At 41.2% G+C, this 27,638-nt stretch overlaps 1 protein-coding gene across 1 annotated transcript in view; it reads left to right on the plus strand.

Annotated features, from left to right (window-relative positions):
• Positions 1–5,734: 5,734 nt before the first annotated feature.
• Positions 5,735–27,638, plus strand: part of MTR (5-methyltetrahydrofolate-homocysteine methyltransferase) — a 106,307-nt gene continuing 84,403 nt past the window's right edge. The window contains exons 1-6 of the mRNA XM_054981178.1: positions 5,735–5,864; positions 9,163–9,374; positions 11,805–11,894; positions 14,230–14,299; positions 15,573–15,665; positions 17,504–17,610. Coding sequence (XP_054837153.1) covers positions 5,810–5,864; positions 9,163–9,374; positions 11,805–11,894; positions 14,230–14,299; positions 15,573–15,665; positions 17,504–17,610 — 627 coding nt within the window. The 5' untranslated portion in view covers positions 5,735–5,809. The remainder of the gene's footprint in view (positions 5,865–9,162; positions 9,375–11,804; positions 11,895–14,229; positions 14,300–15,572; positions 15,666–17,503; positions 17,611–27,638) is intronic.

Here is a 27,638-nt window from a genome sequence, read left to right on the forward strand (position 1 = left end):
TGCTAGTTATAGATTTAGTGCTGTGTTATTTCTCACCATATGGTGCTTACCACCTTGCCTTGTATCACATGATTTCTTCGGACAAAACTAATTATGCTGGCAGAGCTGTGTTTTCCAATAGGAACGTTAGCAACCTGGAGAAAAAGGTCCTGTCCCTTTAATAGAGGCTTAATACATTGAAATAGGCAGGTGAAGTTTTTAATGGCATGAACGTGAATGACATCACCTGGTATATAACATTCGGCTAAGCCTCTGTTAAGGGGGCAGCACATTTTTTTCTCCAGGTTCTTCCAAATTCTTTTGCCAATTAATGTTAATGTGGGAGGAAAGGGAGGACATTTGAAGGGGAGAATCTGCAAAAAGGAGGGATCTATTTGGCCCTTCTACCAACTGCTGATTCTCCCCTGCAACCTCTCCTCCCCAGGGCTTTTTCTCATAGCTGGGCATACTTGCAGTTTCTGAAACTGGCTGGTGGGAAAGGCCAGTGGGGAGGGGAGAACGTGAGTAGGAAAGGGCCTGCCCTTCTTCGAAACTACTAACTTTGTAGTAATCAATCAAACCCCCCCCCCACCCAGTAATTTCAAAGATAAAACAATTATTCACGTTTTGGGGAGAAAAACAATTGTATTTTTTTAAGGAAATTTATCTCTAAAAAGACCCAATTATGCCACAAACTCTCCATATTTATAAAATACTGACTAGTAACATCTACATTAACAGGTAGTTAAATGAACCAGAGATTTTGCATATTTTATGCCAGGCTTACATCACCTCGTTATATTTCTAATAACTAATGTCTACTGGTAAGGAAATATTATTTTTCTTCATCTCTGCTATTTATTATGTGCAGTTAGCTACCATATGGATTACTTGATAAGCTTTAGATTGCTATTCTCTACAAGGTGTAATAGCTTTCTAGTGTCCGGTCTATGCAATTATGGCTGTGACCAGTACATTCAGAACAATCTCTTGGTAATTAAGTAGGGCTGCAGTCCTGTGCAAACTTATGTTTGACTAAGTGCTGCTGACTACAGTGGGAGTTATAAATAAACTTGGGTGTGAGATATATTGTTCAGCAGACACATCAGCAGATCATACTTATCATTCTTCCAACTATTTTCCAAAACTCACCAGCTTTGGGAGACTTCCATCACACACGGAAAAACTTTACTTTTCAACATAGCTGGGCCAGCAGATACCACTGGCAGTTTAATATATCTAGTAAACTTTCAATAAGGTTACATACCACTGAATGGACATTCTGATAGTTTCTTCTGAAATCGAAACAAACAAAACTTAACCTTTTATTGAACAAGAATCTCCAAGTATCTTCTCAGATATCCTCTTTCCATTTAGATGTATATAGTTTGAGATCTCAATGCAGTTTAAAGAATTCCTTTGCATTTAATTCTATTTCTTCCAATTTAGGTAAATATCCCTGTCATAATCCTAGGCCTGTAGGTCTCCAGGAAACCTGAGGCCTTATTTCAGTAGGCCTGGTGCCAATTCCCTTACATTTCCTAAGATCATTCCCAATTTTAGAATAGATAAGGGAAATTGGAGGGAACATGAAGGCCAATTGGCACCAAAGAGGATGGGCCAAGCAAAAAAAAGAATGTAAGGCTCCCTGGAGGGGAAAAGCTTTCATCTCTCAGGAGTGAGACAAACAGCTACTAGCAGGAGAAGTTCCATCACCCAGGGAAGGTGGGTTGAACCCAGGAAGGGGCAGATTAGTAGGGACGAGTCGGGTATCCATGTTAGGACTTTTTGTTTTCTTGCCCTTTGTTAATCTTGCCCTGCTTCTTGAAATGTATTCTGTTAAATCTCTTGCTCACAAGTGTTCTTCTCCCCGACTCCCACTTGTTTGGTGAGGGCCCATCTTGTTAAATAAAAGTTTGTATTACTCTGCCTGGGTTCTCACATCTTCACTTCAACTGGTCATCTGGCAACACCTTCCTCAATAGAGGGGCACTGCTTGGAGGAGTGAAGGAAGAGGAGGGGTACTCTGAGCCCTCCATAGTTGAATTCCCAGACCAGAATAGTGGCAGCCAGTAAGGCACTTTTTAAAAAAAAAACCTTTATTGTTGCTCTTTAAAAGTCCTTATTACAGATTACAATTTACAATAACAATATAGGAATCAAATATAACAGTATGCAAGAAGAGATTAAAACTGAATATAGAATGTATTACAATAACATCAAAAGAGTTTAGCTTACCATTCATATGTAAAATTCCAACATATTTCAGGAGGTGAGCGCCTGGGGGGGACATAGGAGGGTGGTAGAACACCATGTTTACTGAGGTAAGTCAGCAGCGGAAACCAGATTTGTGTGAATTTGCCAGTAAGGCACTTGTCTGCTTCAGGGCTGAAGGGGACAGGAGGAAACGGGCTGTATTTGTGGGGCTACAGGGCTCTTTTATTGGACAGCCCCCGCTGCCCCCATGACAATCCCAAAATACTTCTGTGACAACAAAGCTGCTCACTTGCAAATGCCTGGTAGAAACATGATAACATGGCATTATTATAATAAACATCATTACGTTTAATTTACATTACACCTGCTGGATGAAATCTACAATCTTCTGACCAAGATTGAATGGGGGTGGGAATGCTTCATGGTATCAGTATTCATGTGCTAATAATTTTCAAAGAAATGTCTGCAATTTACCATGAACAAATGATCTCATGATCTCATTGATCTCAAGCCCATTATTTATGACTACCATTTTTCCTAGATCAGTTTTGTAAAGGCAATTGTCACCAGCAATACAAGTAGACATTCTGAAATGCCTCAGTGCATATTTTAACGGTTCTCTGGGTTACATGAAGCTAAGATTAATTTCTGATATATTTCTAAATATTTGCCAACTTTCAGCTTTTCACCAGGAAATATTTATTTAGGAGATGTACAGGCTTCCTTTCCAGAGACCTGTTTGAGACAGCTCACAATGTGAAAAACAAAAGCATAAAACATGGAAAAAACAGCAACATATCATCCTAGTAGTTTGAAAAGTAGTCATATACACTAGAAATAATATTAGTAGTTATTTACTTCATTTATAACTTACTTTTCTCCACAATCCTCACAACAACCCTGTGAGGTAGGTTAGACTGTATGTGTGTAGCTGGCTAAAGTCATCCTCTGAGCTCCCATGGCGGAGTGTGGATTCAAACCACATCTGACTAGTATGTACAGTATAAAACTACTACCTAAAAAAGGATGGGATATGACTTCAATTAAAAGTCTGGGACTGCAATCATAAGGACACTTTCCTAGGAGTAAGCCTCCTTGAACAACATAGGACTTACTTCCAAGAAGACCTACGTAGCATTGCTCTCAGTGTAAATGGAAATGTTTTTACCTAGGATCTAAATGATAATAGGATAATTGCCAGACAAGCCTCCAAAGGACTCAGCAAAGAAAGAAATCAGAAGTATAACAAATAAGCTAACCAGCACCATCTTGCAAGTTCACAGAAAGAACAGAAGCCAGGAAGTTTACTTGATAAAACTACCATGGTCATAGATCCAGAGGAGTTAGCCGTGTTAGTCTGTAGTAGCGAAATCAAAAAGAGTCCAGTAGCACCTTTAAGACTAACCAATTTTATTGTAGCATAAGCTTTCCAGAATCACAGCTCTCTTCATCAGATGCATGGAGGGCCAACAGAAACTGGTCAAATATAGAGGAGGAGAGGGGAGGGGGGGAGGAGAGCGGAGATGCAAACAACTCCTTTGATATGGAGATGCAAACAGCTCCTTTTGATGTGAGGATCAGTTTGCTTCTGTAAAGGTTCAAAGGAGTTTGCCGTGTTAGTCTGTAGTAGCAAAATCAAAAAGAGTCCAGCAGCACCTCCAAGACCAACCAATACCACTGGAGCACAAGCCCTCGAGAACCACAGCCCTCCCCGCCAGATGCATCTGACAAAGAGAACTGTGGTCCCTGAAAGCCCATGCCGGGTGCCACTGGACTCCCCCCGACCCCGCCTCTGTAAAGGAAATCAGTTACCTGTGATAATGAGATAACCATTCATAGTCCCTATTCAGTCCCAGCTGGACAGAGTAAAATTTACATATGAATTCCAATTCAGCAGCTTCCCGTTGGATTTTGTTTTTGAAAGGTTTCTGTTGAACTACAGTGACCTTTAAGTCTTTGCTACTACAGACTAACACGGCAAACTCCTTTGAACCTTTACAGAAGCAAACTGATCCCCACATCAAAAGGAGCTGTTTGCATCTCCATATCAAAGGAGTTGTTTGCATCTCCCCTCTCCTCCCCCCCTCCCCTCCTCTATATTTGACCAGTTTCTGTTGGCCCTCCATGCATCTGATGAAGAGAACTGTGATTCTCGAAAGCTTATGTTACAATAAAATTGGTTAATCTTAAAGGTGCTACTGGACTCTTTTTGATTTTGATAGAACTACAACTCATTTATTGGTTTGCTACTTATTTGGTTACAGCACTCTAGAAAAGCTATTTCATTTATTGTAGAGACATCCTGTAGTGGCCTAATTTAAAATGGCAAGTTTGGGATATACCAGGCACTTTATGACAGATATTCCTACAAAGACAAAAAACAGGATTAATTAAATATATTTCTGGTAAATTGTAACAAGAGTAACGTATCAGTCATCAGGCTTGGGCCTCACCAATACTTACTTATTTAGCTAATTTCCATGCCACATCTCGAGATAATCATAGCTCATTTAACTGAACAGTCAGTCTTCTAATAGAATTAACTTTCAAGAGGCTTCCTGCAAAGGGAATGTATTGATTCCTGTTTTAACCTCAAATATCTGGTAGTAACAGTACTGCATTTTTGTACTGCATCATTGCTCACAGTGCTGAATGTCTAAGGACAAAGGTACACAGGAGCTGAAGCTCTCTCCCTGTCCCAGGAGCATGGGGTTTCTTGGCAAACCAAGGAGTGCAATTGCATCATTTCTTTCTGCACTGCTAGATAGCAGGAGACACCCAGGACTGCACAATGAGAGCCCTCACTACTATAGTGTCTTCCTGTGCTGGTATGGCATGCCAGGGTAGTAGGTGTTTATGAGCAGCAGGCTGAGTCCCCTCTACAGAGCTGTATTATTACCTAAGTATAGTAATGAGAGGTACTACGCTGGCTCTCACACAACGTACGAATCCAGTTTTCATGGAAGCAATGTAAGAACTGGCAGTGATTCAACCCTGTTGGTCCAGCATTAGGAAGTCAACAAATAAGAACTAATTTGTCTCGTTAGCCTGGTCTGCAATTCAGCTCTTGAACAGCTTCGCAGTATTTAGCGCGTGCAACCAGAGAAGGGGATAGTGGTTAGGGTAGAGCGGATATCCTTATCGGACTAGCTCCGTCGCCAACGTTGTTCATCATCCAAGCGGCTACTTGGGGCGCCTGACAGCGGGACTCCAGCATAGTGGGGGTGTAGAAGATCAAACCCACGCCGCTGCCACCAGAGCCGGCAAGGAAAGAGGCACCGTCTCTCCCCCGTGCCTCCGCTGTAGGGCTCCACGCCCCCCCACAAGCGGCGCAGCACCCCAGTCTAGCCACAGCCGGCTTCTACCTTTGCGACTCGCTCCTGTTCCGCTCTCCCTGTTGCAGCCGCGGGGCTCGAATAAACTCGGCAAGGCAGGGAGGAGGTCGCTGGGGCGGCAACGTAGGTGGAACAATCTGAATAAGGGAAATAAAGCCAACTGCATATGAGTCTGCGCGCATAAGGATGACGCACGGTCGCCCTCCCAGCTGTGCGTACGGCCATTCTAACCAGTGAATTGGATTTCTTCCCTGAAGTGTTCGAGAAACTGGAACGGGATGTCGCCGACGCTCCACAAATTGGCTGAACAGCGTGCTAGCCAACAGTCGAATGGTGCGTTGCCACGTGAGGCCGCTTGTGAGGTCACAATGGCTCGGAATGTTGGGCAGTGGGAAGGTTCTCGCTGTATTCTACGGGGTGTGCGCCACGCTTTGAGAGTTTAGCTGCAGTTTGTATCCCCCTTAGGCTTGAAACGCTCTTTTGCGGCTTCTCGCGGGGAGAGCCAGTGGGTTTCATTATTTCGGGAGGATTTTTGCTGCAGAAAATGGGCAAGGAGTTGGAGAACGTGTTGAAATCAGACGCAATGATTCAAATTTGTTGTGTCGTGTTTTTTTAAATGTAATTCGCTTTTTAAAAAATCATGTATGACTTTCTAAAGACAACCAAAACTAACGACGATTCCGCAGATTTCTTTAAGGACTGTACTTAGTCAGAAGGTTTCATTAGTTCCCTGATTTCACACTTACCAGTTTCTTCTATCCCCACACTCCACAGAACTACTCGGACATTTAAAATGATGCAATACAGGCAACTGATTAAATAAAACAAATTGGGAAGCAGCAAGGACAGGGAGAAGATGACCCCTCCGCCCTGCTGTTTTACCTTCAGCCCCCACCTCCTCTAACGCCCCTTGGCTCGTCTCTTGTCTCCCGCACTAGCGTTTTTTCGTTCTTTCGTTCCTCCCACCTTCTCGGAATTTCTCCTCGTGGTTTGTGTTTTGAGATGTCTTGATGTCATATGAGAATACCTTGCGGGATCACTTTTTAAGAATCGCGTTTTTCTGGATATTTAAACGTATAATCCGGGAAACAACAGATTGCAACCATTGATTTTTTTCATCCAAAGATTCACAAAGGAGTGCTGGGAGGATTACATAACAGATGAACATAATCAATAAGAATTTATTTTATATGAGAGAAATTCTTTGTGATTATTTCACATGTTTTGTGCAATTTGCCATTCCCTAGTTATGTTTCATGTTGCTTCTACACACATTAGATTGAGTTTATCTTTTGTCATCTCTGTCTTCTGCTCCTCCTCTCATACTCTGTTCATTTCTCCAGTTTCATACATGTTGGGTTACATTCATGTAATTGATGATGCAGTTTTTTTTTAGTTACTCTTTTAGATCCACACCTCCTCCCCAGAGAGTTGCCAGCATAACTGTACCATACTAGTAAAGCAATCCATAAACAGCCTTTAACACGTCTAGTTAATTCAGTAGGTCTGTACAAAGTTAGAGTGATTTTTAAAAGACATATGGAAGCTAAGCAGAAAATGTGCAAATAAAAATAATGTATTTGTAGAACTGACAGGTAATAAGGCAGCAGTTTTGGGACACAAAAAGATGTGGCCAGCTGCTCAGGTTGGGGAGGAGAGGGCTTGGATTCAATTTTTAACCCTCTTTGATTTTTGCAGCACTGTGCTCCATTAAAGTTGGAGGAATGCAGTCTGCAACTGAGAACAGTGCTGTGAAAACGGAAGAGAAAGTTAAGATGCAAGCCCATGAGGTACAGAGGTGCTTATGGGAGCCATGGCGCCTGCCAACTCTCTTCCTGATGCCTGCGAAGTGTTTTTGGGACATGGGAAGAGCCAGGTGCGGCTTTTTGCTTCTGAGTGGCCATTTGAGATCCAACTAGCTGTGCAGATTAAAAAAAACCCTTTGCTTTGGCAGCAGCTGTCACCACATCACAAGGATATTCACTGCATGATTGAAGATAAGCTGTGTGTAAGCAAGAAAATATTTTAAACAATATGCTCACTCAAAAAGATGTCCTGTTAAGCAAAGCTTCTGCCTGAAAGGTAGGAGTTACTATTAGAGTTATGCATAACTGCACTCCATGACATTTTGTGGTGGGCTCCACCTCCTGTGGCAGCCATTTTGTGGTTGCCCCCGCTCTCCTGTGTCAGGATGTGTGCAGGCTCAAAAAGGTTGCAGAATCCTGCTCTAGCTTGGGTTTTTTTTCAGTGCTCCAATTGAGTGGCTGTTTTGATCCTTAGTTTTGTATCTGCAGATGACGTAATTCAAAGTCATGTTCAACTGATTGCTGTGAGCACCCCTGTACTAGGGTTGCAGGTGACTGGTTTTCCCCTGGACAGTATTTTTTTCTTTGATTGTCTGAGGGAAATTAAGTCAAAATACTGGATATATAAATGTCTGGTATTTTGGTGCTCAAGCAAGCCCTTGCTGAGGACAGCAGGCCTCCCTCCTCCCATTTCCCCCTTCCAGCAGCATAGCCAGCCAATCAGCTGCTGCTAGAGAAAGCACAGGCCCTCAGGCTCAGGCTCTACCTCTCTGTGGTGAGCAGCCAATCCCCTCCCCAAACCCTGCCTTCCCCAAGCTCCCCAGAATCTTCCTCCAAATCTGCAGGAATTTCCTAACCTGGAGTTGGCAACCATACCACCAGTCTCTCAGGAGCTGAGTGAGTGCTCATCTGAGCAAGGGGGAGGAAAGCAGCAGTGGCCTTGCTATCCCTCTGCCACAGCAGCTGCTCCAGGTAGTGGTGCCATAGCTGGAAGTCGCTCCTGCCCACATCTTCCCTCAGGATCTCATTCTGGTTGCCTTGACGGGTGCCCAAGCCATGCCACTGCTCTGCTTCTTGTTGCCCTTGCTAGTCCTGCTGGGCACCCATCAAGGCAGCCAGGGAGAGGGCTTGAAGGAAAATGTGGGCTGGGGAGACTTCCAGCTGTGGTGCTGTTGCCTGAGGCAAGCAAGAGCATAGCATAGGCAAGGAGCCTGCCCGACGGAAGAGGAGTGGGCAGTCAAGAATCCAGCCAGCCCCTGTTGGCAGGAGCAGTCTGGTGCTACCGAGTCTCCAGGCAGCAGGGACAAAATGCCTTTCTGAAGATGCGTGATGGAGTCCCACCACTGCCTGGCCACCCTGCCCCTGATGCTGCACTGGCAGCTGGCCGACCTGTGTGGCCAATCAGCAGCACTGCTTGGGGGCCTGGAGTACCGTCTGTTGGAGCTCATCTGCTGCTTTTGAGGCTGCCTCCATTGTGGAACTGCCTGCTGTACTCGAGAGATAGGTGAGCTTCACAGTACCCCCCTAAACCTCCAGGAATTTACCAACCTGGAGTTGGCAGCTGTACAGGTAGCTGGGGCCTAGGTGCATGCAGTCATGAAGAGATGTAATCCAGAAAGTCAGATATTGTTTCACATACCATCTGGCAACCCTATGTGCAAGCAAGTTCTTCATGATGGTATGGGGAACTTCATATTACAGGATCTGGATCTGTTCATATATCCTTGCTTTCTGATCTCCAGCAGACAGCATTGTGAAGTAGAGTAGTTTAGTTGATATTTAAGAGACGTTGTTGATGGTTTTGAATATAGTTTTTCCTAACACAGATAACAAGATAAGTCTGAAAGATGAAATTGAATCAGTATTGCAAGAGCGCATTATGGTTTTGGATGGAGGCATGGGAACCATGATCCAGCAATATACCTTGTCAGAAGAGGCATTTCGAGGTCAAGAATTTAAGGATCATCTCAAGCCTCTAAAAGGAAACAATGACCTGCTGAGTATAACTCAATCTGATATCATCTATAAAATACACAAGGTAGAGTATGGACTGTATGCTAAGGATTTTGAAGGAAGAAATATCCTCATCCTTTTGAAGTATGTCTCAGTTTTTAAAAAGCATATTTGCTCAAAACTGCAACAATCATGTTAGTAATCCTAATAATGAAGCTTAACTCAGTGCTTAGTTTTGGTTTTCTAAAAATGAAGAGAGGAGGACAGCACCTCTATCACGTTGAACTTTGCATGAGAAAAAAGCTCCTGCCAAACATGGACATTTTCTCTCCTCTGCAGCTCTCCCACTGCTGAGGATTGGATTATCCTGGATTACATTGCAGAGCATAGATGAACACAATAAATACAGTATGCACCCTCCTTCACTGCATGCAGAGCCCTGAGTGTGTGAACCAAAGGCCATGTTTGTGGATTCCTATGTAACAAGGGCTTACGCACATAAGAGCTGATTAGACCAAGCCTTTGAGGCCCAATTGCTTATTTTATTTGCTGATTGATTAAAATATTTATACCCTGCCTTTCTCTTGTGGCTCAAAGTGGTTTATAATACCCAAAGTTAGAAACATACAAAACACAAAGCCTTATTAACATTATGGTCAAATGCTGCAGTTTACACTAAATGTTTTATCTGTGTTTGGGAAGAGTACCTGTTTAAATAGTCATAGGGATTCATTAACAAGATATATATAATTTACTACTGGAGAATGAGCATTTTAAAAAGTCAACTTTTGGTAATGTTCTTTGTCCTAAATGATAATGCAAGCTATTACTTAATTATTAGGAAAAAAACATGCCCAGAGGAATATCATCAATTATCTAACTAGGGGATTTTTCTTTGCTAGCAGTTTGATTAAAATATAACTGACTGTAATTGCTTTATTTGTTTTTCTTTGAAGAAGATTTTTACTGACCTAAACAGTCAGCGAGGTCATTTATTTTAAGATTCCACGTTTAAGAAGAATCATGCACAATTCTCTTAGGAGCTGAAGTGTGTTTGTTCCAGGGAACAGCATGAGTACCAAAGAGGAATGACTACTTTTGCCACTTTCAGTTATAATTTAATTACTTACTACATGGTAAATTTCCATCTCCTTTTGTTCAAATAATCCAAAACTTCTAAAGACCTAGAGAAAAATGCCGCTTTAATAGGGCTTAAGTTTTCCATGGCATGGAGAAAATTTACGTCCCTTTAAGCCTCTTTAAAGGAGTAGGATAGTTTTTCTCCAGGCAGTTGGCAACTCTAGTAAGGCGTAGACTAGTTGGGGACCAATACCACTTTTGGATTCTATTAAAGTTACCCCAAATGTATACTGATCTTTAGTAACACTCTCCAGACATTGAGTAGCTATGTTTTACTACAGACGAGCCTTATAACATATTTAATTTCACTGGATTTCTTTTGGTTTCTCTCCTGGGTTACCAGCATCCCACAAATGGATGTTAGGAACTTAGCAGTGTATGGACTTTGAGGAGGTAGTTTCTTCATCAGATACTGCAATTTGCATGTGGGTCTTGATTAGACTTAAAACTATAGTGAGAAGTCTGTGGTGAAAGTGGATAGGTACAGAGGACAGGTGTACTTTACAGAATACCTGACAAAAATTTCACCTGTTATCAGTAAGTTTAGAGTACCAGGAAAAACCTTCAAGGGGGTGCTTGATTGTCATCATTTGTTGTGTCCATGGACTGCAGCATTTCTTTAGTAAAAAGTTTGAGAATTATCAGCTTATTCAGGCAGATACTGTTGTATTGTCTAGAGTGGGTCCCTCAGAAGTTTTGTATCAGTTTTTAATGCATAAGGATAGTGGAACATTCTAACCTTCCCAAGAGTACTTAAGTTAAAACCAAATTAAGGTCCTTTGGGTAGGACTTTTCTTTAGAGAAGAAAAAGGATATAATTGGGATCCCAGGAGTTCTCAGAAAATTTGAAAAGCAGGCCCCAAAAGTATTTGTTTCAATTAGGGCCACCAGCCTCCAGGTAGTGGCTGGAGATCTCCTAGAATTACAACTGGTCTCCAGGCCACAGAGATCAGTTCCCCTGGAGAAAATGGCTACTTTAGGGGGTGGACTTTATGGAACTATGCCATGCCAAGGCCCTTTCCCTCCCCAAACCCCACTTCTCCAGGTTTCTCCAGGTTTCATCCCCCACATCTCCAGGAATTTCCCAACTTGGAGATGGCAACCCCAGTTCCATTAATCCATATTCCCTTTCATTGACAAAAAATTTAAGTAATGGAACTGCTGACTAATGGATGAGTTCATATTGTTCAGTTTGGCCCAGTTAAGGCAAGGATGAGTTGTGAAAGAGATGACACCACCTCTAGACACAATTAGTAACTCCATAGAAGAGGCCTGCTTGCATGAGAGGACCAATTATTTTTGGAGCACTGTACTACTTTGCCCAGTTCCCAACTTTCTGAACTCTGAGACCTCAAGTGCTTCCTCTCTTTTGTAGGAATACTTGTTATCTGGTGCTGATATTATCGAGACAAACACTTTCAGCAGCACCAGAATCGCACAAGCTGACTATGGCCTTGAGCACCTGGTAAGAGTTTTAAATTTCTTTTAATGAGTTTTTTTTTGTCCAACAGCTAAGATCTAGCGTGGTGTGGGAGTCCATTCATGATCACATTGATGTTCGTTCTCTTGCAGTCCTTTTTTATACTTGCTCCTCTCGTTTGTTTCTCCCAATCTTTGAAATTTGGATTAATCAAATACCTAGTATTTTGCCTATGTTTTTTTCTAGAGTACTATTAATGTATATGTATATGTTTAAAATTCTCAGCATATCCAGATATTTTGTGGTTTGTTTGCAGCTGACCAAGAGTTATCCTTGCCTTGCAAATAAAGAATGGTGCTGTACTGTTTGTCCTTAATTAAGGACACAGAAAAGCAAAGTAGCTGTAATCCCTCTACCCCTGCTGAGAGAAAAGGTTTGTGGACAGTGGTGATGAACTGGAATGCACTGGGAGTCATTTTTCTTGTTATAGGCAACCAAGCAATTGTATAATTACAAAACCACATTATCCCATGTTACACATTCTCATTGCAGCATGTTCTGTGGTTGAAAATTAAACACGCTTAGGTCTGTGAATAAGAACACATTGCTTTTGTGCTTTTTGGTTTTTTGTTACAGTAGATTTGTTTACTCTCCTCAATGCTACTGTGCAATATAGCATGGAGCACTTCAGATCTCACCATTTAAAATATTTTCATGTACTTTTCAGTTTTCGGCCTTGTACCTACAATTTTCAAATTGAAAGTTTATTTTTAATTGAAAACAGTTTTTTTCTTCCTTCAAGGGGACAAACCAATAGAAAACATTCACCTTATGGTAGGGTTACCAGTACCCTGCTGGGGGTGGGGGATACCCGCTCCCACCCTCTGCCCCTTGCCACTGTTTATCTGGCTGGGGGTGGGGGAGGTGAGAGAACGTGCCTCCCAGGGCATACTGTTGAGTGGTGCAGTGCCCTCCTGCGCTTCACAGCAGGCTGATTTGAGCCCAAATGGGCCAATTTGGGGCCTAAATGGACTTGCTGTGAAACACAGGAGCTCTCCAGTGCCCTCCCAGCAGCGCTTCCATGCTCCGTAGCAGGCCAAATGAGCCCATTTGGAGCCAAAATTGGCCCGCTGTGAAGTGCAGGAGCACTCCATGTCCCTGTACAATAGTGACGCAACACCCTGACAGCACTCCCATGCTCTGCAGTGGGCTGATTGCTGGGAGGGCTGTGGAGAGCAACTGTGCTTCACAGAGGGCCAATTTAGGCCCCAAATGGACCTGATTCAGTCCCAAATGGGCCAAAATCAGCCCGCTGTGAAGTGCAGGAGCTCTCCGAGGGGCAGCACAATGTCCTACATGATGATGTCACTTTCTGGAAGTGACATCATTGCACAATCTGGGAGTGGGTGCAAAGTGTACACACAAGCTTCACAAGAAACGTATTAGGTCTCCCACCTTCCACTGGAAGGGTAAGGGGATCTGGTAACCCTACCTCCTGGAAAGACTATGTCCTTTATGCTATCCTGTGATCTGGTTTTAACTGAACCAGGTGAAGATTTGTGACAAATTAGTGTGGAAATCATGGCTATTTTATCTCTTTATGATATTTGATATAATTGCCAGATTTCTTCTGTTAAGTAAGTTGATGAGAGTCTTGGTCTTTTACAGCAAGATTTACCTTAGAATGTATTCCAAACTTTCCATAAGAGAGCAGGAATAAAGTATATGCATAGTCATTCATTTCTCAACACTGAAATGATCAATACTGTTATGGTGTCTGGGCTTCAAATTGGAATGGATTACTTAGAAGATCCCTGGCTGTGATTAAAATGTACAATTGTTTGATAGCATTGGTCTTTATTGGAGAATTGGTTTCCATATTCAATATTTGCATGTTGATTTAGTAAAGCATATATCTGCACATCTTATTTTTAAGTATGAAGCGTGCACATGATGTGTTTCCAATTGCCATATTCTGTGACACCCTTTCTATTATGATGTGGTGACTATCTTTGTGAAAATGGCGGAGGATTGCATGGCCAATGTGGTGGTGCGCAGGGGCAGAACTATTCAGCACAATCTTTGTTTACAGAAGGACACATTTTCAGTCTTCCTTATAGTTTAGAAATCCATAAAAGTAAAATGGAGATTCTCCCTACAAATGCACTCTAGAACACCGCTTTACAAGGGTCCCTGCATTTTGACCATGCATTTTAAACAGCGTTTCTTTGGAATATTTGAAGGGTATTCTTGTATCTCTTTTGTTGTACCCAAGTGTTAAGGATTAATCTTTAGAACACAGTTCAAATGCCTAATAAAACTTTGAAATTATTGGGTGTTGAATTAATTTTACTTATTTGTCTCCCTGTGCCTTCCCCAGGCTTATCGATTAAATAAAATATCAGCTCAGATAGCCCGAAACGCAGCCAATGATGTTACTGCCCAGACAGGTGAGTAACCTTTTCCCTTTTTAATCAAATTGTTCTACACCTACATTTCAAGTATTTCGGGATCTTTGTTGCTTGTTATGCTGTTGCTTAAATGGTGTTGTTGTTGAAGTTGTCCTTCAATAAAATTCTGATAAAATAGGTCTATTCACTGGGGGCTGTTTTGCATTTTTTTTTTTTTTGCTGGTGCTGTTCAGTGCACTTCTCAAAGCTCTGCGGCTTCTATTTATTCAGAATTTGCCAAAGTGCAGTTAAACTGATTAGAACTGAATTTAGAATTTCTGTTCTTCCTAGAAACTTGAAAAGAGAAATTGGCTGGTTAGTTGAAAATGTGGGAAATTCAGTCCCTCCCTCCCTCCCAGTTCTTAAAAATTATTTTCCAGTTAAGGCTGTCAGGTTGCATTGTGGCAGTGACAGAAGAAGCCATAACTCTAGACTTGACAACTCTATGGCCAATTGACTCATTCCTTTCCTATCCACTTCCATTGTACCTATAGTACACACATCCTTCATGTCTTTAGGCCATGTGGTTTGAGCTGCTTTCTCCTTGGTGCCTCCTTTCAGCTCCTTGTTTCAACCACCCATTGCCTCCTCAGATCCTGCTTTTCAGGCTATTGCTTACTTTGTTCCATTTCCTTTTACTGTTCTGTCTCTTGACCAGCCTCCCTAGCATATAGCCTGAACTCTTCATCTTGAGCACTGTGAAGTTTTTTTCAGAGCCCCTTCTCATATTAGCCTGTTCCTCAGTTTCCTGTTTCACCTGCCATTTTCACCAGTCCTCTACTGACCTTTCCTTAATATCTCCTTTTCAGGCTGTTGCCTGCTTTATTCCTTTACTTCATCCTGTATGCATGTGTTCTTTCTGTCCCATAAGTACCCTATCCCATTGGAACCCTTCCTTAGCTATAGCTATCCCCAATGTGAAGTTTTAATCCCAGCCAAATTGACAGCTTTCCTTTCCCTTACAGAAAATGAATTTCAAACAAATTTATTTTCTGAACAGTTGAACATTTCAGGCCATAACGCCTGCACAGCCAATTGGTTTCAGACAGTTCATTAACATCTGTGAAATACAACACATATTTTGTATTTCCTCTCCAAAATTGTCCTACCTGAAAAGTGATTCTATATCAAAAGAGAATCTGAACAATGTCCTGTTTTTTCTCTTCATGGCTTCCCATTGCAATGAATGCTAAATGGTTTTCCTCTTTTCCCATATGATCTAAAGCCTGTCACAGAAATGTTATATCTGTATATTTCTGCTTTTCTTTTAAAGGAAATAAAAGGTATGTTGCTGGAGCAATGGGTCCTACAAACAAAACCCTTTCTGTGTCCCCTTCAGTGGAGAAACCAGATTACAGGAATGTTAGTAAGTACTCAGACTTCTATTCCAAGGATAAAGGACTGAATTATACATGGCTCTAGAATTCCAGATTAGGATTTCCCAATTTGCTTTGAGAAAAATATCCCTTTAATAGAGGCTTAACTGGATATTAATTGCTTCTTGATGTAATTTACTTCCATGCCATGAAAAGCTTTAGCTGCACACTTCCACCCTTTAAAACCTCTTTTAAAGGCACAGGACATTTTCTTCAGGGCTGGTGGCAACCTTATTTAGATATGTGATTTGTTTCTAAAAAGCAGTTACAAGGACCCCCCAATCTGGAGTGGAGCTGTGGTGCTAGAAAGTGTAGTTTAACACCCCCGCCTCCAGTCGCTTTTTGCCCTTTTAAGAGAAAAAACAGTAGACACAATATAGGAGCCCTTTTCCTTGTTGCAGCTTCAGGTAGTCTGGGCGATCATTTCCAGTGAGGGAAACAGCACTGGGAAGAGAGTGGTGATGAAAGAGTTACCTCCTAGCACTGTGGCCGCACACATAATTGTGCACATCTTCCTTTCCTGTTGCATTTTAATGCCAAATTACATGTCTGAAGTAGGAATGTGTGAATCAATTTCCAATTTGGGTAAAACACCTGAATCGGACCCAATTCGCAAAGATTCGGGATTTCCAAATCTGATCCAGGACCCTGAGCCTGATTCGGAAACCCTGAATCTAAACTTCCTGAAGCAATTCGTATTGCTTCGGGAAGCTTTGGGACATGGGGTTTTAAATGCCCCTTTCCATGCCACTGCACAGCTGCAGGGAAGGGGGCATTTAAACTGCTGATCAGCTGCTTGGTGGGGAAATCCCCTCCAAGCAGCTGATCCACGCCAACAACCGCAGAGAAAAGGCCCTTTAAACTCCATCTGGGTTGCAGGGGGATTCCCCCCCATGACCCAGATGAAGTTTAAAGGGCCATTTTTGCCGCCGCTTGCATTGCAACCGGTGGCTAAAGGGCCCTTCTGTGCTCCATCTGGGTCACAGTGGGGGGGGGGTTCCCCCATGACCCAGATGAAGTTTAAAGGGCCCACCACAAACCTCGCCAAGCAGCTGATCTGCTCCGGTGGGGTTTGAACCCTGCCCCCACTTTTTTCACCTGATGGGAAGGGAAAGAGGGGGTTCCGTCCTCTCCCTCCCATTGGGTGAAATAAGTTGCGGGGGGGGGGGTAGTTTGTCGGTATGCTCTGAATCTTTACGGAGCACACCAAAGCAGGTCATACAAGTGATTCCCAAAGCGGCTTGCCGCTTCAGAAATCCCTTATTTCCTACTCTTTTTTTCTTCTTCGGGTTTTGCAAAGCAGGAAACCCCAATATTTTTTTTTTTTGCACACCCCTAGTCTGGAGTTCCAATTACTATATTCCATCATCATGTGTAGTTTGGCCCTTAGTGCAAAAATGGTTTCTTTTGCTTTTTCTAATTCTGTCAGCTCTGTGCTAAGATTGTTTCTGCAACAAGACAGACTCCCTGACAATCCAGCAGTGTGGTGTTGGTCTGTCCAAAAACTTTTCTTTTGATGCCAGGTTCAGTTCTTGCTGCTGTCAATAAATTCATTATTTTTCTAGATTAGAAGAATTTACAACATCTGTTTTTATAATCAATCAAAATGTACATGAATGTCTAACAATCACTAATATCGCACCACATGTTGCAGTTAACTTAGTAGGACATTCTGCCACAAAGTTGCCTTCCTATGTACCCATCTGCTATGCACTGTATCAGTTGTGAGAACCAGCTTTCCAGGTGGGATTGGAATGTGTATGATGGATTTCTGTTGTCATTCATAGTGTAAAGAAAGAAACTTGTGGAATTTGTTGTTGTTTAACAGGTTTTGATGAATTGGTAGAAGCATACATGGAACAAGCTAAAGGACTTCTAGATGGTGGAGTAGATATCATGCTAGTTGAAACCATATTTGATACAGCCAATGCCAAGGTAAGTCTTCTAAGTTAAGACTTAAAAGTGTGTTGAACAAGTTGGTAATAATTTATTGCAGAAGCTCCTATGTGGACTTAATTTTTACTGATAACATTTAGGATGGAAAGATGCAAACTGGATTCATTACCTTTTGGCTGCAGTTTTTATATATGCCATTAGTTGTCCTCATGGTAAAAATGAAAAGCTTGCAGCAGCTTTCCTAAGTATACTTAATTTATTGTTGATGAAAATTTAATGTCAGGGTTTTTTTCTTGGATATGCCTCCATTAAAGGCTGCATAAGGATAGTGGCTTGGATTCACCAGAAGATGTACATGCTCAAGTCTTTGTGCAAGGGGAAGTGTTTAACAGAAACCCTGAAAACTTCACACTGGCTCTTGTGCTAAATTAAACACAGCGTATCTTGAGCCATTTTCATATTTATGTGTGGAATCGTAGATGATCTTGCTCAAGCAGAGCTATTCTAAGTCTGTTGAAGTTTCTACTCACATATCGCTGGATCCAATCCACTGTGTGGATATCTGTGGAAGGCAGTGCCAGATGGTGGTGACCACGAGAAGCAGGCAAGCCTCCACTTTGTTTTGGGCAGGAAGTTTATTTATGTAAACAAGGATCATGAAAAGCTCAGTATATTTTGCTAAAAAAAAATGTAAGAGTAAGTGGAGCATTGTTCTCAAAGTGAACTCTTTAGATCTTTTTCCAGAACAAGCTGTCTCTGAATTACTGCTTGTCCAGGAAACCCTTAGATAATATAATGTGGTCCTATTTTCTCTTGGAACAGTTTTTTTTGGTATCCTCACTACAGCCTTTTTTATTCCAGAGAGGTTTACTTTACAAAATTCTGCACATCTCTAGCTTTGCCTTCTTTTTCATGGTATGCATATCTGCTATATAGTCATGAAAATAAGCCTGCAAAAAGATAAAAATTGCATTATGAGAATATGGCTTAATATAATTCAGTATTTTAAATGTGTAAAATTCACAAAGTAATAGTCATTGAATAGCTAGCTGTTGGATAGCCCCTGCTTACAAATGTTTTAAATGGTTTTTCCAACATAACGTATACTTTTTGAGTTGCTTTTCTAGGAAACTGTTAATAAAGTATGGCAAGTAACCAAGCTGTCTAAGTTAAGTGAAATACTTTAATGATAGAACACAACAGACTGAAAAGTTTGGTTAATAGCTGAGGTCTGAATATTGAATACTGAATATTTGCAACAGAAATATATTGACATTAATGTTTGCTCATTGTCCGGCTTCTTGTGCAGCCCTACATCGGACTGCGCATGTGCAGGTCTGCTGATTGGCAAGATTCTTTAAAGCTAAAGTCCGCTAGGGGGCGCGTGTCTCCACAGTACACATATGCAGCATTTCCCACCATGCATGTCACCAGGAGGTGGTGCCCCCTTACCCTCAGTTCCTTCTTCGCTGCTGGCCAGGAAGGTTCTTGCGATGCTCTGCTTCTATCTGGAACGAGAGAAACAGAAAGAGAAAGTTAAATGAAATTATGGCTGAGAAAGCACTCTTTAAATCTTGCACTACATATGCAACAGAAATGACCCAAACAGATGGACACTCCGTTTGTTTGGAATGTCTAGGGGAGGGGCACAATGTTCAGACTTGTGAACATTGCCGTAAATGTACCCCAAAAGCTCGAGCTGAGAGAGCTACTAGGCTGAAAGTGTTCCTCTGGGAGAGGGCCATGAAAGCCTTGGACATAGCCAAGTTAGTGTTCCCCTCGGCAGGAAGCAGGGACCAACCGACCCAACCCTCAACTTCGAGAACCATATCCCCCACTCGGATCTGATGTCCATCAATTCAGCTAAATTGGCTCTGACAGCTTCAGTTCGGTCTCAGAGCTGACAAAGACATCGACTACTCAAGACCCAAAGCCTCACAGAGATTCCTCAAACCTAACTACTGCCTTTGACTTTGCTGTCAAGATCAGAACTGACTTCAGCTCCGACAGTGAAATTGAAGAAAAGATGTGCTGAGATGATCTCCACCTGACCATTGGACCTGAAGAGCCTGGATCCGACTATGGTCTCAGGTCCGACTGTCTTAGATCTGAAGGGCATGGATCTGAGATCCATGAGCCACTCAAAGGCCGCACTGGAGGGTGTAAGCCAGGAGACCTCAGACTTAGAACCCCCGAAGAAGAAGGCTAAAGACAAGACAGAGCACAAAGAGAAACAACAAGAACAGGTAGAGAGCATCCCAATGGATAGACCCCGTACTCCATCTTTCCACTCCAGGTCTCCCTCCTATCACTCCTCAGCTGAGGAAGGAGAAATTGAAGAAGGAATTTCCACAGAGTTGCTCTGGTCCAGAAGCTATAGCGACAAGCAGCCATGCTGCTCACATGCATGCCATGATTGGCAACACACTCACCAGTCAAAATATGGGCTTGAACTGGGAGAACCCTATAGGAGCCACTCTATAATATCCACTCTTAGGAGTTTTAACTAACCAAGAGGATCTGAGATACAATATGAGATCTCGCGTTCATCAGTCTTACCAACCTTCTGAACCTGCCAGGGAAAGGAGCCTTAGCCCTGCATCTGACCCCTCGCCAGATGAAGTGGTAATGGGAACGGTTCAAGTCTCCCCAACAGATGACTACTGCCTATATACAGAGCAAATGGTCAGGATGGTTTGGTCCCTTGACATTGAAATTTCTGCGGTGGACCCAAAACCAAAAGACAAGGTCCTACAATACTTGTACTCAGGGAGCACGGCTGATGTCACCTTCCTGGTTATTGAGGGCTTCATGGAACTCATCAATTCGGTTTGTGAGAAACCAGCATCAACCCATGCCACAGCCAAGAAGTCTGAAGGTATATACAAAACAAGGGAGGACGTCTGTTCATTTCTATTCTATCGCCCACCCCAGTCATCTTTGGTGACTGAAAAAATGCAGAAACAACAACGACAGCCATTCAGCATCATATGATAAAACAGCAGAAAATTGGACACCCTTGACCGAAAGATCCTACTCTTCATCAGACCTAACCATTAAGATCACAAACTGTGCTGTGATCGTGGGGGCCTACCACGTCTTCTTATGGAACTGTATGTCCACATTTGTTGAGAAGCTGCCTGAAGACCAAAAGATGCTAGCTAAGGTGATACTAGCAGAATCCCTAAAGCTGCCCAATCAGCAAATTAATGCAGAGTAGAATGCAGTAGACATGTCTGACAGGTCTCTGGTATCCTCCATAGTACTAAGAAGACACGCTTGGTTATGAACCACTGTGTTACCTCTTGAAACAAGGACCAAGCTGCAAGAGCTACCATTTGAGGGGCAACTCTATTCTCTTCCAAAATGGATGACTACTTCTCATAGAAGAAAAAAGATAGATAGTCCACTCATACGGGGTGCTTCCCCCAAAACAACAACCTACTCAACTTTACCCATACTGTTCTCAACAACTTTACAAGGGCAAGCAGTACCGTTACCAACTGTTTCCTCACTACTCTCAATACAGACAACCCCAACCTCAACAGGGGCGATAATACACAGCAGGTGTATTATCACTGATTGGAAGGAGAAAGCCTTGCTGTGAGCACATTAAGTTGGAGACTGTGACTTCGGACGTTATGTATATAAAGGAGGCTGAGAAGAAGGGAATCCGAAACGAGCAGTTTTAGCTGGCGGGCTCGTTGCCAACAACCAGGAGAACCGGGGAGGGACCCGGATGGTGTACTCCGGAATTTGCCATCTAGATTTTCTACTATGAAATTTGCAGCTATTTGGAATTCACACCTCTTTTGACTATAGTGATTTGTTTCCTTTCAAGCCATTGGCATAGGAAAGGATTTAACTGTGCAACAGAATTGGCTTCTGTCTATTACAGCACCTTGTAAATGTATAATATGTGACTGTATTTATGGAATGAGTCTTTGTAATATTGTAACATTGTATGAAATTGTGTATATCTTTGTATTTGGATCATGATAGTGTAATTAAATTTTTGATATATATAGTATATAGTTGAGGGGTTCCTGGGAGTTTTCCCTTTGTATCTTGGTGTTTTGGAATCCATCCCATTTAGTATTGTAGTTCATGTTTGGAAACAGGCTAGCCAAGTATTATACAGCCTGGGTGGAAATCACTTCTGACATATGGTATTAAAAATTGTCCAAGTTGGATATAAAGTTGAGTTTTCCAGTTACCCAGTTAAGAGTCTTCCTGATTTTTCTCAAAACATTTCCTCTAACAAATTACAAATAGAGCTGATAGAATTGCAAAGCAAAGGGGCCACACAGGCAGTTCTCATATGTGAGTTCCGGTGGGGTTTCTTCTCCAGAATGTTCCTTGTGGACAAAAAGGAACGGGGTGTCAGACCCATACATGACCTCAGGGGTCTAAAGAGGTTCATATGCACTCAAAAGTTCAAAGTGGTAACACTCAATATAGCGTTACAATTACTTCCCTCTAGTACCTGATTCACAGTCCTGGACATAAAGGACACGTATTTTCATATTGCTATCCATCCAACGCATAGAAAATGTTTGAGGTTCATTTATAATGATCAAATTTTCCAATACTAGATGTTACCTTTTTGGCTTTCCATGGTCCCTAGGATCTTTACAAAATGTATGGCTGTAGTAGTAGCTGACTTGAGAAAACAAGGGTGTTCAATTTACTCTTGTTTAGATGATTGTCTGATCTCATCCCCATCAAGTGACACTCTAAGAACAACACGTAAAGCTAGTGATTAACACCTGCAAGTGTTAGGCTTGACTGTTAACTTTAAAAAAATCTGCACTTATACCTTCTCAAAGGGCACAGTTCATAGAAGTCGTCTTAGACAGCATTGCTAATGAAGGCTTCCTACCCCGAGAAAGGGCGAACTGAATTAAAAATCTGGTAAGATAGATCAACCATTGCAGGTTCCAGTCGGCATTCACCATTCAGACCTACTGGGACTTATGGCTGCCACCACAGTAGTAACGCCTATGGCTAGATTACATATGCACAAATTGTAATTATGGTTCTTGTCCATGACTTTGAATCCCAATGGTGGGATAAGAGAGATACTATCCCTTGCTCAGTGCTGAAGTCATTGGAATTGTGGAGTAAGGACGACCATCTACTGGCAGGAATAAAATTTGGGTCACCACAGGTGGAGGTGACTATATCCACGGATGCTGGCTGTCCATTATTCCCAACAGAAAGGTCTCTGGTTTCAGCTTAAAGTTTAATCTTCAAAATCTTCTGAATCGATTATTGTATCTGCAACCAAAATCTCTTTGCTTTCTTACATGTCCACCACATATGAAAAAATAACCCTTCTTGTTAGCACATTTCCAACATACATTTGACGCCCCATTATACATTCTAGCCAATTTTTCAGGACTCATATACCAACGATACATTTTGTAAAAAAATTCTTTAATACTGGAGCTTAATGTAAATTTCAGTCCTCTTGTCCACATATTTTCCCATTGCTCCATTAATAATCATGTCCACAGTTTTTCGCCCATTTAATCATACATTCTTTTACTTGCTCTTCCTCCATCTCAAACCTCAACAAAAGTTTATACATTTTAGAAATAACATGTTCATCATTTGTACAAAGGGCTATTTCAAATCGTTTTAGATTTCTCAAAGTCTTGTCTAGTTTGAATCTCTCCAAAATTTGCATTTTTGGAAACCACTGACAGGCGTGCCCTTCTGCTGCTAAGCCCTCTCTTGATTTAATTTTAACTTGGTCCGGAGAAATTTCCAGTAAATCCTGATAAGTTAACCATTTAGGTGGACTCACCATTTCCCTTCTAAAATGAGCTTCTTGTGATGACAGCCAGAGAGGTATTTTAGAACAAAACCTAAGTTTGTATTTATTCCATACTCTCAGGATTGCACGCCTTACATAATGATGATTAAACTCTGCATTGACTTTAACTCTGTCATACCATAGATAGCCATGCCACCCAAAATTTAGATCATGCCCTTTCAGGTCCAGTAATCTTCTATTTTTTAACAGTATCCATTCCTTCATCCAAACCAAAGTTAGCCGCAAAATATAATTTCAAATCTGGGAGGTCCAAACCTCTTTCTTTTGCATCCTGTAGAACCTTAAATTTAACCCTTGGCTTTTTGCCTTGCCATATAAATCTCGATATATCCTTCTGCCATTGCTTAAATGGTGTCTCTGTTGTCAATACAGGAATTGTCTGAAATAGGAATAACATTCTAGGTAAGACATTCATTTTAATTGTAGCTATTCTTCCCAACAGCGATAATTGAATTTTATCCCATCTTAGCATATCCCTTTTAATTTCTTTCCAAGTCTTAATATAATTATTTTGGAATAACATACAGTTCATATTTGACAAAGTAATACCCAAGTATTTTACTTTTTTCTGAACTTTAATCTCTGTTTTGCTCTCAAGTTTCAGTTGATCTTGTATTTTCATATTTTTAGTTAAGACTTTGGTTTTCTGCTTATTAACCTTAAAACCAGCCACTATACCAAATTCTTTCAATTTTGTCATTAGAGTTTCAATTCCTTTCAAAGGGTCCTCCAAAATCAACACCAAATCATCTGCAAAGGCTCTCAGTTTGTAGTTCTCCTGTTTCACCTTAACACCTCAAATTTTCTCATCTTGTCTTATGTCCCTATTCAAAACTTCAAGCATCAGTATAAATAACAAAGGTGACAATGGGCAGCCTTGTCTTGTGCCTCTTTGAATTCCACATGGTTTAGTTAACTTTCCATTCACAACTATCAGTGCAGTCTGGGTTGTATAAATTGACTTAGGCCATTTAATAAAATTGTCCCCAAAGTCCATATCTTCCAATAACTTAAACAAAAATTTCCAGTTTAAGTTGTCAAAAGCCTTCTCAGCATCTAGGAAAATCAAGGCAACTTGTCTTTCATTATGTTTTTCTAAATATTCCAGAATATCCAATACTGTTCTTATGTGGTCCTTTAGATTCCTCTTAGGTAGGAATCCGCTTTGGTCTTCATGAATAATGTCCTGTAGGATACTTTTAAGCCTGCCAAGATAGATGCAAATAGCTTTATAGTCATTGTTTAATAGTGATGTTGGCCTGTAGTTTCTTGTCAATGTGTGATCTTGTCCCTCTTTTGGAATAAGTGTTATGTTGGCCTCCTTCCATGAGTCCAGCATTTCCCCTCCCTCTAAAATAGAGTTCATCGTCTTTTATAAAGGCTGAAGAAGTTCATCCTCAAAACACTTATAGTAGCTACTTGGGAGTCCATCTGGTCCAGGGGCTTTCCCCAACTTACTCTTTTTTTATGGCTTCTCCCACTTCTCTTACTGTTATAAGTCCATTCATAATTTGTCTTTGTTGTTCCGTGATCTTAGGTAACTTCTGTTTATTAATATATTCATCTATTTTTCCACTGACACATCACAACTCTTATACAGATTTGTATAGTACTGATAAAATGCCTTTTGTATATCTGCAGTGTCTGTTAATGCCTTATCTGCCTCTTGTATTTTCAATATCATTCTCTTTTCTCTCTCCTTTTTCAATTTATATATAAGCCAACCATTTGCCTGGCTTATTTGCATATTCAAATGTTCTTTGTTTAACATAATTCAATTTGATTTCCATCTCTCTTGACATTAACATCGATAGTTGTTGTTGTAAGATCTTAATATGTTGCAATATGTTAGTATTTCCAGGAGCTCTCGTTGAGTTCGTCTTTCTTGCTCTTTATCTCCTACAAAATATGTTGCTTTTTCTCTTGGTTCTTGGTTCTCAATTGGGCGTTATGTTGAATTAGGTAACCTCTAATATATGCTTTACTTGCATCCCAGACCATTCTCATATCTGTACCTTTGTTTGTTTAATTCAAAATATTCTTTTAGTTTATTTTTAAAGTCTTTGATAGTCCCTTCATTTTGTAATAGAGCTTCATTTAATCTCCACCTAAAGGTACCCCTTTTCCCCCTTTAAGTCATGGATACTGGGTTATAGTCTGAGAATGTCTTAGTTAGGACCTCTGTTTTAACCACCTTGGTGGAAATGTACCTTGATGTAAAAATTATATCTATTCTTGAGAATGATCTATGTCTTTCTGAAAAAAAGTATACTCTCTTGAATTACCATTTTTCTGTCTCCACAAGTCAATCAGATCCAAATTACCCATTAGATCAAAAAAGGCTTTAGGTAGTTTACCCTGGTTCATCTTAATATGTTTCTCAGAGCATCTGTCTTTGGATCGATCACTCCATTCCAATCCCCCATCAAACAATAGTTTTCATATGCTAGATCTGTTAAACAATCCCCAATTTTTTAAATTAAATCCCGTTTTATTCTGATTTGGAGCGTAAAGACCCACCACCAATGTTTTTGTCCCCTGTACATCAATTTCTACTGCCACATACCTTCCATGCTCATCACTCATTATCAATTTAGGCTTTAAGTGTGGCTTAATGTATAAAGCAATTCCATTCTTCTTTTTGGTATCTGCTGCTATAAATTCTTCACCCAAAATTTTATATGTCAAAAATTTCATATCTTTTCTGTGAATATGTGTGTCTTGCAAACAAATAATACCATATTTTAGTTTCTTTAAGTAATGCAAAATTTTCTTCCTTTTTTGGGCCGAATTTGACAAATTGAGCAGACAACATGGAGAACCACGAGTGGTCCCGAAGAGACACTTACTTAGAACAGATATAGACCTGTTTGGGAAAGAAGAGAACCAGAAAGCACCGAGGTTTTGCTCGAGGTGGTGGTGGCATAGATTGGAATTCCCTAGGGAACGCATTCCAACTATGTTGGAAGGAACACCTCTTCCATGCGTTTCCTCCTATTCCCCTGATTGCCAGGCCAATCAGCAAGATACAGAAAGACAAGTCAAACAATCTTAGTAACAGCCTACTGGCCCAGATAACATTCATTCTAACATGTGATGCACTTCTCTCAGAGCTCACTGTTTCACTGGATCAGAACTAGACCTTCTCATAGAGAAGGTATTCTATCACGACCTACCCAGACTGAAGCTGCCAGCTTGGTAGATAACAGGACAGGGAGACTCACATATAGAGTTACCAAGATCATCCTCAATTCTAGAAGGGAGAATACTAGGAAATCCTATGGTTTTAAGTGGGACAGATTTAGCACATGGGCTAAACAAAATGCATTAGACCCCATTGATTGTGCATTATCACAGATATTAGAATTTTTGCTAACCCTAAAGGACAAACGGCTTTCAAACTCTTCCATTAATGTCTACTTAGCTGCCATATCAGCCTTTCACCCTAGAATTGATTGGAAAACAGTCTTTTCCAATCACATCTCTAAGTATTTCTTCAGAGGTTTGCAAAATCTGTTCCCACACCTGTCAAGGAAATTATACCACAATGGTCTCTACAACTGGTACTAGCCAGACTTAAGTTACTTCCATTCGAACCTATGGCTAATTGTACCTTGAAATACTTGTCATTAAAAGTATCTTTTCGGGGGGGCGGAGCAACGCTTGGAAATGGTGGCTGCTCCTTTCTAGAGCTCTGGGCCCGGCCTGCTTCCAGCCTCAAAACAAAGCCATAAAAGCATCCTGATACGATGGGAAAGACAGGGGCAGGTAAGCCAAAGCCTCCCCACGCGCAGTCAGCCACAGTTAAAGCTTTTTTTGCCCCTGAAGAAGCCAAAAACTGCAATAAATCTTCAGCAGAAAACGGAGCTAAAATGGCTGACGGGGAAAGCAGTGTGGTGGGGTTAACAAAACAAGAGTTCTCAAAAGCTATCCAAATATTGGAAAGCAATATTATTGCCACCATTTCTGAAAAAATAGATGAAAAGATAAACAGCAGCCTAGAGCCCATTACAAAGCAACTCAAGGACATTAGTGAAACTATAGCTGCTGTTACTCAAACAGCTGAAAAAGCCCTTGAACTAGGGATTAATCTGCAAAAAGATTTAAATCAAACCCAGCAAATAGAAGAAGCACTATCAGTGAAAATAATCGACTTGGAGATGAAAATTAAAGCTAGAAATCTGAAGATGAGGGGTCTCCCTGAAAATGAGGAAGAACATACAGA

Source organism: Eublepharis macularius, chromosome 1 (genome assembly GCF_028583425.1).
Source record: "Eublepharis macularius isolate TG4126 chromosome 1, MPM_Emac_v1.0, whole genome shotgun sequence".
Lineage (NCBI taxonomy): Eukaryota > Metazoa > Chordata > Lepidosauria > Squamata > Eublepharidae > Eublepharis > Eublepharis macularius.